Source organism: Schistocerca piceifrons, chromosome 2 (genome assembly GCF_021461385.2).
Source record: "Schistocerca piceifrons isolate TAMUIC-IGC-003096 chromosome 2, iqSchPice1.1, whole genome shotgun sequence".
Lineage (NCBI taxonomy): Eukaryota > Metazoa > Arthropoda > Insecta > Orthoptera > Acrididae > Schistocerca > Schistocerca piceifrons.
The window spans coordinates 440374613-440387209 of record NC_060139.1 but is presented as its reverse complement, the minus strand read 5'-3'; the positions used below and the strand labels follow the sequence as shown (position 1 = coordinate 440387209).

At 39.1% G+C, this 12597-nt stretch overlaps 1 protein-coding gene across 3 annotated transcripts in view; it reads left to right on the top strand.

The window, feature by feature from the left end:
- LOC124777010 (ribonuclease P protein subunit p40-like) overlaps positions 1 to 12597 on the top strand; it is a 250437-nt gene that overhangs the window by 73069 nt on the left and 164771 nt on the right. Inside the window, exon 2 of one of the 3 annotated variants that reach the window (XM_047252258.1) lies at positions 7415 to 9428. The exons of the other annotated variants lie outside the window; for them this stretch is intronic. Coding sequence (XP_047108214.1) covers positions 7449 to 9014 — 1566 coding nt within the window. The 5' untranslated portion in view covers positions 7415 to 7448 and the 3' untranslated portion in view covers positions 9015 to 9428. Of the gene's footprint in view, positions 1 to 7414; positions 9429 to 12597 lie in introns of those variants that run through there. 3 annotated transcript variants of the gene reach the window in all.

The window sequence follows — 12597 nt, the reverse complement described above, 5'->3', positions numbered from 1 at the left end:
GCTGGCGAGATCACGTGGCATGGGTTATGATTGACTTACAAAAGCGCATTGCAAACTCGATTTCAATGCTTCGGAAACTAACTTGCCGAGTTTGGTGGAATCTGAATTTATACTTTTGTAATATGAAAATATGCAGCGACCTTGTGGCTGCATATAACCCCCCCCCCCCCCCCCCCACCGCTCGTGGTGGTTTAGTAATGTACTGGGAATTTCAAGCCAGTGCATGAAACGTTAACCCTTCAAATGATTGATAAGTTTTTCAGATCCAAGGGAAAGTATCCTGTCATTTAACATGGGAAAAGTGTGTTTTGGTCTGGGAGAAAGTGTATTTTAACCACGAAATCTGTGGAAAAATCCAGAATTTGTTTTTTCCTTGTCCGCATATACACCCTGTGTGACTTGTCTCAAACCTGTCTATACCATTGTGGGCCAAAAAAGGCAGCACCATGATGTCACTGCGCTCAAATCATCAATGGCATCAACATATGGTGGCTCAGCAGAAGGCAGGGCCGCCTGCCTCACCCCATAGGGCACTGAGGGTGTTTGTCATGCACATCTTACTTTGCCAGTTGCCAGTTGTTAGACAGAGTGTCCTTTGCCACTACTGTATGTGTTCATGTGATTCCACAACCTTGGTGATTTAGCCTAAAGATGGGTCAAATAGTGCCAGTGTTCTAATTTGGATTATTAGGTCAGGGCAATCACATCCCTAATTAGCAAGTCCAAGTATGAGCTGGGACATTGGGAATACTCGAACTTATAGTTGTATGAGATCCCTGCAGATCAGTTATCCATGCTATTTGTAACTCTGGGACACTTGTGGTGCTAGTTAAATGATAACTGTACTGCCACCATGGTTAAACTGTAACTGTGCTGCCACCTCATGGGTTTGATGATCAAAGTACTGCATGAGCAACTGACATATATCCTCAAAGTTAAGTTCCTCAGGTTTGATAGAGGGCTTCGAGTTTTGCTTGATTGTGTACAGTCTCAAACTGCTGGGCATTAACAAGGCAGCCCTAGGAGATGGATTGACGATATAGTTTAGCTGTCAGTGCAGCAAGAACAACCTTAGGTAATGCTCCCAATTTCTATAGACTGATCAAAATTGGCAAATGGTGTCAAGGGCAGTGAAGGAGGAGGCTTCTCAGCAGGTGCCTGGCTTGCCAGCAGGGCAGCCTGCATATAGATCAGTTCCACATTCTGTTCAATCTCTACTCATACTGCAGTTTTTATTGCTGCTCCTGGAGGAGCAGCTACTTACACCAGCGTTGCAAACATGCTGTGTCCATGGTGGCTACAATCTCACACTGGAAAAGAAAAGTGTTAAAAGTGTAAGAAAGTGCTATGTCACGACTGTAGTATATGCACAGGCATGTCAACGACACGGTACCGTCACTGACGGCACAGAATGATACTATACTTTCTGATGGTTGCCCACCTAAAAGCTTGGGGAGCTGAACCCAGGAAGAAGAAGCAGAGCATCTACATACACTGATCAACCAGAACATTATGACCATCTACCTAATAGCTGGTATGCCCACCTTATGTAGGTAAAAACAGTGGCAAAGTGTCATGGTGTGGAAGCAATAAGGCCTTGGTACATTGCTGGGGGGGAGTTGGCACATGGGTACGCACCCCCGCCCCCCTCTCTCTCCCCCCTACGCACAATGTCACCCAATTCCCTTACATTCTGGAGAGGGAGGTGGGTGAGGACGATGAGCTCTGACGTGATTTTCAATCGCATCCCAGATGTGTTTTATTGGGTTCAGATCTGGGAAGCTGGGGCGGAGGGGGGGGGGGGGGGGGGTCAGCACATCAATTGGAACTCACCACTGTGTTCCTTGAACCACTCCTTCACACTCCTGTTCTTGTGACATGATGCTTTATCTTTTTGAAAGAGTGGGAAAAATGATTGTCATGAAGGGGAGTACATGTTCTGCAACCAGTGTACAATACTCATTGGCCATCATGGTGCCTTGCACAAGCTCCATCAGACCCATGGATGCCCAAGTGAATGTTCCCCAGAGCCCGATGGAGCTGCTGCTAGCTTGTCTCTGTTCCACAGTATAGGTGCCCTGTTCCCTGGAAGATGATGCATTTGTGCCCTTCCATCAGCGTGATGAAGGAGGTCTCAGGAATAATCACACCAAGCAATGTGCTCTCTCTCTGCACCAAGGTCCAGTGATGATGGTCATATGTCCATTTCAGTCATAGTTGTCTATGTTGTGGTGTTAACATTGGCGCATGCATGGGTTGTTGGCTGCAAAGGTCCATTGTTAGGAATGTTCGGCGTACTGTGTGTTAAGACACACTTGTAATATGCCCAGCATTAAAGTCTTATGTTAGTTCCACCACAGTTTGCCATCTGTCCTGATTTACCAGTCTGCACAGCCTAAAACGTCTGACATCTGTAATGAGGTATGGCCGCCAAACCCTGCAACGTCTGGACGTGGTTTCATCTTGGTTTCGCTATGTGTTGAAAACACTCACTACAACACTCATTGAACACTTGACAAGTCATACCATTTGCGAAACCCTTGTTCCGAGCCTCTGGGCCATCACATCTGAACCTGTTATATGCAGATAGATTGCACACCTTCCCCATTCTAGCCACAGACAGCACACTCACTGATACATGCACGGTGCAATATGTTTGACTAGCAGTCATTGCTCACCAGATGATGATGCTGTCACCTGGACGGGTTTATATGAAAATAGATTGGTGTTCATAATGTTGTGGCTGATCAGTGTACATACTCCACAGGCCGCCATATGGTGCATAGCAGAGGGCACTATGTATCACTGCTAGTCATTTCCTTTCCAGTTCCACCCACAAATAGATCAAGAGAAAAACTGTATATAAGCCTCCACGCAAGGCCTAATTTTTCTTATGTTTGTGATCCTTATGTGAAATGTACATTACTGACAGTAGAATCATTCTGCATTCAGTCCCATTCTCCAGCTATTCCCATTTGAGTTCATGAAGTATCTCCATAATACTTGCCTGCTGATCGAACCAACTATAACAAATCTAGCAGCACGCCTGTGAATCACATCAATGGTTTCCTTTAATCCAACCTGGTGGGGGTCTCAAACATTCGAAGAATACTCAAGAATGGGTTGGACTAGTGTTCCTTATGCCATATCCTTTACACATGAGCTAGTATTTTCTAAAATTCTCCCAATGAAATGAGGCAACCACTTGTCTTCCCTACTACTACCTACTTGTCTTCCCTACTACTACCTATGTGCTCATTCCATTCCATACCACTTTGCAAGATTACACCTAGATATTGATTGATGTGGCTGTGTCATGCAGTACATTACTAATACGGTAATATTGTATTCAAACTACGGTAATACTGTATTCAAACATCACATGATTGTTTTTCCTACTCATTCCCATTAACTACATTTAGAACAAGCTGCCGTTCATAACACCTACTAGAAAGTTTGTCTACGTCATCCTGCATCCTCCTACAGTCACTCAACGATGACACCGTCCTGTACATCACAGCACCATCAGCAAACAGCCCTAAACTGTTGCTCACCCTGTCCATCATATCATTTATGTATATAGAGAAGAAGAGTGGTCCTACAACACTTCTCTGGGGCACTCCTAACGGTACCTTTGTTTCTGATGGACGCTCAGTATCGAGGGCAATGTACTGGTTTCTATTACGTAAGAAGTCTTTGAGCCACTCACATTTATGAGGACCTATTCCATATGCTCGTATCTTTGGTAACAGTCTGCAGCGGGGCCCCGTGTCACACATTTTCCAGAATTCCAAAACATGGAATCTACCTGTTGCCCTTCATCCATGGTTCTCAGGGTATCATATGAGAGAAGGGCAGTCTGAGTTTCCATGAGTGACGCTTTATAAGTCTGTGCTGATTCGTGGACAGAAGCTTTTCTGTCTCAAGGAAATTTATTACATTCAAACTCAGAATATTTTTGAGAATTCTGCAGCAGACCAATGTTAAGGATAATGGCATGTAATTATGTGGGAGTGCTCTGTTATGTTCCTTACATAAGGAGTACCATGCATTTTTATTCCAGTTGTTTGGAGCTTTGCACATGGTGAGAGATTTGTGATAAATGCAGGCTAAGTAAGGGACAGACTCTCTGTAAAACCAAATAGGGATTCCACCCGGACCTTGCAACTTATTTGTTTTCAACTCTTTCAATTGCTTCTCGACAGCAGGGATGCCTGTTTCTATGGCCTCCATGTGGGAGTCTGTGCGACAGTCAAATGCGGTATATTTGTATCACCATCCTGCATGAATGTTTTCCTAAGTGTGAATTTCAAACTTTAGTTTTCCTTTTGGTGTGATAGATTGCCAACTCAGGCTGGCTGATGAATGATGGGATAGAAACCTTTGACCCACTTTGTGATTTTATGTATTCACTGAAATTGCTTGAGTTCTTGGCAAGAACTTTCACAAAGGTATGACAGTGGAAGTTGTTGTGAGCCTTGTGTATTGATCTTCTTACTGATGCACGAATTTCTGCTAAATTTTGCATGTCAACATTTGGACATTCTTTTTTGAATCAAAAGTGCAACAATCTGAATCCTCAGCATTTTCTGAATTTTGTTATTAAACCACAGAGGTTCTTATCCCTTATTACACATAAGTCTCCAGAGCGTGATTTACAATCAGTTTCAACCTTGTTCATAATTCCTCTATATCCGTCATGTTGGAACTCAGTGATGTCCATTCGTTGTCTAAATGGGATGCCAAAAACTGCGTATCAGCTTGTTTTAGCAGAAATACTGCTGCAGTCTTTTTGATTGTTGTGTTAACTTGAGTAACCATTGTCACTATAACGATGTCTTGTTCACTATTCCCTGTCTATACACTGACACTATTGATAAGGTCAGGCCTGTTTGTAGCTACTAGGTCTAAAATATTTCAGTGTGTGTGGGTTGTCTAAGTAGTTGTTCAAGGAAACTTTAGCAAAATGTGTTCAAAAGTACTTCAGAAGACTGTCCATACCACATGCAATCAATCCACAGTGTCCCAGTCTATACTCGGCAGATTAAAGTCATCTCTGACTAATATTGCATGATCAGGTATTTCCATGCTACTGAACATAGACTTCCGTTGAATGATTCTACAACTGTTACAATGGACTTGGGTGGCTGGTAATGACATCCAGTAATTAACTTGATGTTGCTAATTGCATCAAGGTAACTTCACAATCAGACTTGGTTCTGACCTCGATAGCACAATATTTTTCTCGATGCCGGTGAATGCTCCACATCCTATGATGTCTATTGCGTCATTCCGATATATGTTCTATGACTTGCTATTCTTTTCACTTTCTATTTCGGGTTTCATAGAGCTCTCGGTTCCAAGAATAATTTGAGCAGAGGGTGAATCTGCGGAGCAGGAGGGTGTCTGAATGCTGCGTGGAGATGAGCCTAGAGCAAACACAACATGGCCATTGTGAGTGAGTAACTGAGCACAGCAAAAACAGAGTACAGTGTGAGGCAAAAGCAGATGATGTTCACATAAGAACTGCCCAGACAGGCCTATTGCCGCTGACAGGTAAACGCCTGGATTGGACGGTCTGCCTTGCAACACTTAGCACATGTCCTCTGTGGCAGTGTTGTGCACTATTCCACTATGATTCTCTTGCCAGTTCATCTACATCCAACTCATTATCTGCTAGTGGGGCATGAAACAACTAGTGCCCATCAGCACAGTAGCCTGTCACCTTCACATTGTGAGGTAGTACTGTCTTAAAAACTTAGGCCATTTTAATGGCTGGTAAGTAAACGCAATTTGTCTCTTTTCTGGGGATGGTATAGCCTTAATGAAGACCCACTGAGTTGAACGGATTCAGGTTGAAATAGCTATGAACTTAAACCACATTGGCATTCAATCCATTCTCTGATGCCCATCACTGATGCTGTGCCCCCACCTTGTCAGAGTTTGTTTGCAAGTTTTGACGTCCATTTCCTTGCGACATAAGCCATGGGGTTTTCACAAAGTTGGTATTTCCTTTTATTGTTTGTAATATCACAGAAGTTGCTTCCTAATAACACATTTATCCATATTATCAGTGGCATAATTATTGTCTGAACTTTGCTGTTTTTCTTTGTGGTGAATACAAGAATTCCACTCATCTCCTCATGGTGCCCCTCCTACCATAATTACCCAGCATTAACATTTCTGTGTGTGCTGTCACTGCTTTCTTCTTATCGTCACCAATACATTTTTGTCAGCAGCAAGTCACTGTGGCTGCCTGCAAAAGGATATGCCATGATAATTTTTCATGTTTCCACTGTAAGGCAAACAACATGCACTACTTTGAACTGGAACATGGTGTACCTAGTCACGTGATCAAGTTAATTCTTGCTAGAGAGAGAGAGAGAGAGAGAGAGAGAGCACATGTGTTCGCATTTGTCGGATATTTCAGTTGTTATTGGTAGAACAAATGGTGGTGTTGGTAGTTCCAATCTGGCGGGATAAGTTTCAGCAAAATATCATCTTGTTAGATGATCTTTACAGGTGGAACAGCTTTTTTGGTACCTACAGTTGCTTGTACAGTAATGATGTCTACAAGCCACCACAAAGTAGGTGTTAAATGTGCACTATCATCTGAACAGCTGCACATGTTAAAAAGACCGACAATTGGTGATGAAACATGAGATGTATAAAGACTCTAGCAATTACGTAATGGTCCATTGTCTGAGGAAAGAATGTGTGCTAATATTGTGGCATTATGCAATAAGACTGGTCTGCTACTTGTTTTACATTTGGTCCTGTGTCAGTCAAATGTGCATTTGAATCCCTCATTTTCAATTTTTTGTCCCCTTCATGTCTCATTCACTCACCCTCTTCTTATGCGCTCACCCTCACACCATCCTGTAACACACACTTTTAATTTCAATTTCCCATTTATTCAGTCACTCCTTGTTAGCTGTGTCTTCAGCATCTGTCAACCCATTTTTTCTTCTCAAGTGATGTAGCAGCAAAAAATTTATCCAAGATTTATTCCATTGCTGCTTCAAACATCAGTGAGACCAGTTAAACCACTTGTCATAAATTGTATTTAAACAAAGCAGTCTATTAGATCATGACATTATGTTCTGATCCGCATATGTGAACCAGTTAATTGCTTTCTTTGAACTTTGAAATTAGAACCTGAGGCTGTATATACGTGTTTGTAAGTTTTGAACCAGTTAATATTCCTGCCACAAATATTAAATTTGTTTATAACTTTAAATAGCATTGCTGCATCAACTTAAAGCAGTGCTGATAAGGTAATGTATTTAATAAGCTTCCTGAATAGGATTTTTTGTTTATGTTTTAAATAATTGTACTCTTTTATGAAAAATATTATGATGCACTAATTTATAGACTTTGTTTAAAATTCTAAATATAATTATTTTCTTTGCAGTTCTGTGCTTGACAAGTGCATTCTGTTAGTAACAATGCCTAAGAAAAAACAACCCTTATCTTTAGAAAGATTGAGTCTTGCAGCTGTTGGTCAGTTTGTGGCACACATAGGCCGCATCATGATATCTCCAGAATCACCTATTTCACATGAAATGCCAACTCAACGTCCTGAGTATTTGCAGAACACCTTCCAATGGCTGAATGAACTATTATACTCAAGTGTTCCTAGATCTCTGTTTGATAAAATGGCTACTCATATTTTAACATCAGTGAGTGAATTAATAAAAGAAACAAAAGATTCTTATAGCCAGGATCAACCTATGTGGCTCTTTCTCAATAAAATGAATATAGTTGTTAAGTTAACAGAAGTTGCAGTCAACTATCATCTACGTGAAATGAATATCTCAGTGTGGCCAAAAATTATGAGACATGTTTTGTATCAAACATTAGAGAAGATGACTGGCCTTGAAACTTTGAATCTTGGATCTGGTTCTGGTGGCTGGAAAACTTCTGACTTTGAAAAGACAGTTATACAGGGCATCACAGCAATGAAAAATTTAGTATCGCTTTGTCTTTGTTTTGACTGTACTGATCATATTATATCAATTGTAGCAAACAACTGTAGTAGGTTACGAATCTTAGATGTTACTTCTTCACGCTCTGTAACTGATCGCAGTATACCATCTTTATTGAATTGCCAGGATTTGAGGCAGTTACTGTTATATCGAACTTCTGTATCTATTGAAGGCTATGCTGAATTGTTAGTGGGTTTAAAAAACTTAAGAGATCTTGGGCGCTGTGATGAATTTGGCACCATTCTTGAACATTTACGGTTTTCCGGCACATATTCTCATCCACTGGGATTACATATTTTCCAGAGCCGAGATGTGACAACCTATCATTTAAATTTACTTATAGAGATGTGTCCTTGTGTCAGACATGTTTCCATTTACCATGATGAAAGAATTAGTGACCTTACAGTACTTGCAGCTCTAAATGATTTAAGAGAACTGAAACTTATGTCTTGTGATTTTTATACTGACCATGTCAAGCTTTTGTTGGAAGTCAAAGGACAAAATCTGACATGGTTGCACCTTGAACATGTGGAAGAAATCGATCTAAATGCACTTATATACATTAGCCAGTTTTGCCCAAACTTAAAAAAATTAGTTTTTTATAACTGTGATTTTCTAGAGCATACATCTGTATCAATGAAGACACTTTCAGTTAAACCTTTCCAGTATTTGGAATACATAATGTGTGTTGTAGACTGTGCACTTGTACATCTTGAATTTTTATTATCTAGTTGCTTCAACATTAAGTATATACAGTTAGGTTCCTCTACTGGTATTGGTGATGACACAATGGCTAAAGTTCTGTCAGTCAACCCAATGCAAAAACTTGAAGAATTAAAAATTTTGTATAGTGATAATTTGAGTATGCATACTGTAAATTTGTTAATGAACCACTGTGATAATCTCAGGGTTTTGTCTGAACTAGAAAGTTGGCAAGGAATCTCTCCAGCTGAGCTTCAGCAATTTCGGGAACACCTGAAAAATAGTAACACTGATTTGGATGTGAGACCAACTCTGTCATACTAGTGCATTGTGGTCGATTCCTAATTGTGTATAACATTGTGTTGTTAGAAGTGAAGCAACGCAGATCGAATGTAATTATTTGCTGCTGCATTACTCTGTGATGTTGGCATCAAATTGTAATAATGTTTGTGATAGCAATGGTACCTGAGGTACAAAAAAACCAGCAGATGTTGGTAAATGTGTGAATATATTTTGTGGCAGTGTTGTAAGAAATGCTTATTTTTATAAGTCTTTCATGAGGCTATTAAGAAAGTTTGAGTATTGCATTGTACATATTTGATGTATTTAGTGGTACTTGCTACGTCAGAAGACTGTAATAATGTAACACAGAAAAAAAAATGTTGCAAGGTGCTGTGGACTCAGCAGAATTAATTACATGGATAGTTGAACAATATTGATGGGTTAATCATAGTTGTTGTTAAGGAAACAAATATTTTGAAAGTTACTTATAACTGTTAATATCCCTAACATGGTATTTCTTGATGGTTTATTGCAGAAAGTAACTTTGTGCATGCTTTTGTGACATGGCTGCTTTTTCATTTCCGATCTATACATTTTCATACAATTTTATGGTGTGGTGCTTTTCTTGTTTGTGTTGTTAGTGACAGACAGACTGTAATATTGATATAGTTTCTGAAGACCCCTCCCCCTCCCCCCTTCCCCTCTCCCTGCCCCCCCTCCTCCTCCCGCTCTCTCTCTCTCTCTCTCTCTCTCTCTCTCTCTCTCTCTCTCTCTCTCTCTCTCTCTCTCTCTCTCTCTGTTGTCCTTGTTGTTGGTTTGCAATACTTTTTGTTTTGTGTTCTCCCATGTTACTGATCATTATGTTCCGTACATTTGTTCAATCTGATAATGCCTTTTCCAGTAGTTTGTGAGGACTGTGTTTCTGTCTCCAGAGTTCCTTTTTGAGCATTTGTAGGTATCAGGTTACAATGCTAGATCTAGTGAGAATTGTAGAATTAAATATTACTGCAGTTCTGCAGCGGTAGGTGCAACAACAACTACTACTGTATTAATAATAATAACAAAAAACAAAATCATATAAAGAAGGAAGGAAATTCATTGGTTTTGTAAAACAAATGTGATCATTGTAATTTTGTAGCTATGTTTTATATTTTTGAGATGTTATTTCCAAGGAGGAATGGGTGTTGTGTATATTGACAACAGTATTGTTTATTCAAATTTGACATATCACACAAACGTAATTTTGCTGTTGGCTTCTTTTAGTTGCTTTATAGGCAGCTTTCTCTCTCTCTCATGTCAATTGTTTAGTTGAAATTTTCCATTGATTATTTACTGCTGTTCAGGCAGTTAACATTATTTAAGCAATCTCAAAAGAGATTTACAGTATCAGTTATATACACACAGCCATCTCACTAGTTGGCTATAATTTCTTATGTAGTGCTGTGTTGTCTTTCATTTGTTAAAAAATTCAATCTTGTGAATCTAACTGATGGGTTCATCATCACTGCTGGAAAAGTCCATTAGCTATAATTATGTTTATTTTGTTTATAGTCAATGCCACATCAGCACACATTACAAAAACAAGCAGGTAAATATATTAAAAAACCATTTGTTTTACAATCTAGCACTTAGAAGATAGCCTTATACATGTATTAGCAACTATTTTTCACAGTCTACATTTACTGTCAAACAAACATAAATGGATTTATTTTACAATTGGCAAATGTCAAAATTAACTGTGTATCTTAATGCTGCAATAGCTGTGCAAGAAGTGATAGTTTATTGGGGAAAACTATAAATTATGACACAGGAGTTGAAAACCTACATACCAAATTAGAAGCCTTGGATAAACAGTGGATGTATTGGTTTTACTGCACCCACATAAGAGATCACAGTTGACAAAATGAGGTTTATTAACTGTTAAAAAGTACTGGAACCCAAGAAATATTACCAAAAATTTTGAAAAATGCCTTTTAAGTGCCAACCCAATGTAAATTTTATTTTGACTTTTTGAAGCTGTCTTGAAAGGGTTAACATTCAGATTGATGTTGGACTCATAGGGAATGATATAAGTAGAATCAAGATGAGGATCAAAAGGCTTAAAGGATACCGAATAAACCCTTTCAAAGACTTAAAGTATGAACATGAGCTCACTTCTCTTGTACTCATGATTATTTCTGGTTTCATTTAGGTACTACTTCTTTACATTGATTTGTATGATTTAAATGGATATTTTGTTCCTGTATGTGTCACTGTCACAAAGTAGCCATTTTCATTCCCAACAAATAAGATAGACATTTTTCAGTTATGTGTGAAGTGGTTTTGACTTAGTGTTCTTTTCAAGCAGTTTCATTTGCAAAATGATCTTGCCCCCTTCCTTTCCTATCACAGTCCCTTCTCTCCTACCCACTCATACAGTATGTAGATTCTGAGATTCTCTCTCTCTGTCTCTCTCTCTCTCTCTCTTTCTTTCTTTCTTTCTTTCTCTTTCTCCCCCCCCCCCCCCCTCTTTCTCCCCCCTCCCCTTTCTCTTTACCATAGTAAAAAGGGGGAGCTGACAGTTATGGTTCCCACTGTATGTCATTTTAGTCTTATGTGGTTAGGCTTGGTGTGATTTAATGGCAAGAACATTACATTCACCTCAATTTTATAATGTTTGTTTGGTGGAATAATATAAAAAAATTATTAGTTCCTTTTGCTTTGGAATTATTTTTCTGTTATGCTCTATAGTGCAAAGTACTCTAGATGAAGAAAAAATAAATCACTATACAGTCTTGTAGCAGGGGTCATATTTTGGACTGTCAACTTCATTTCACTGTCAGCCATTAAATTAAGAATATTCAGTAAGCAAAAATGGGTGTGCAGAATCTTGATTGTTTCTGTGTTACACTAGTGTCCAACATTTTTTGTTTGTGGTTGCATTACTGCTACAGCTATATTCTGGTTGCAGGTACTCCAGAATTTATGAAATATAAATTTAGCTCCCACTAATTTCTCTTCAGCTAGTTAAAACTGCACAGTACTGCTCTCAGTATACATTTTAATTTTTAAAAAATTTTCGTTTTAAAATTCAGTCTTGATCGCACCACATATGCTGCAATAACATAGGTGACCAGTTTCGGTCATATCACATGACCATCATCAGACCTGTAATTTAATTTAGAAAGTAATAGAAACCTTACTAGATTAACAATAAAATATGACAAAATGCTTATAAGGATAAAATACAATAAGACTTGTTATACCCATGGCATCCACCAAAGATGGTAGGCGAAGCACTCTTCTCAGCTGCTGTGATGTTAACTGGTGCCAGCAAGTGACAGGCATATGCTTAAATACGAAGATGCTCCACCTACCTCTTCTCCCTCCACCTCACATCAACCAATTGGTGTAAAACAGGTTCACATAATCGTCAAAACATAAAAAAAAAACAAAGTACAATAATAACATAAAAATAGTTATGTATAAAATATCTCTTTACAACCATGGAACTACTTAAATATTGTATAAAATATTAATTAAAAGCTTTAAAATAACTGTACAGATGATGTATACTCAGTGTGCCCTCTATGGGCTAAGATGGCACTATCACAATGGTTTCAAAGTCAGTGATGTTGTGAAGGTC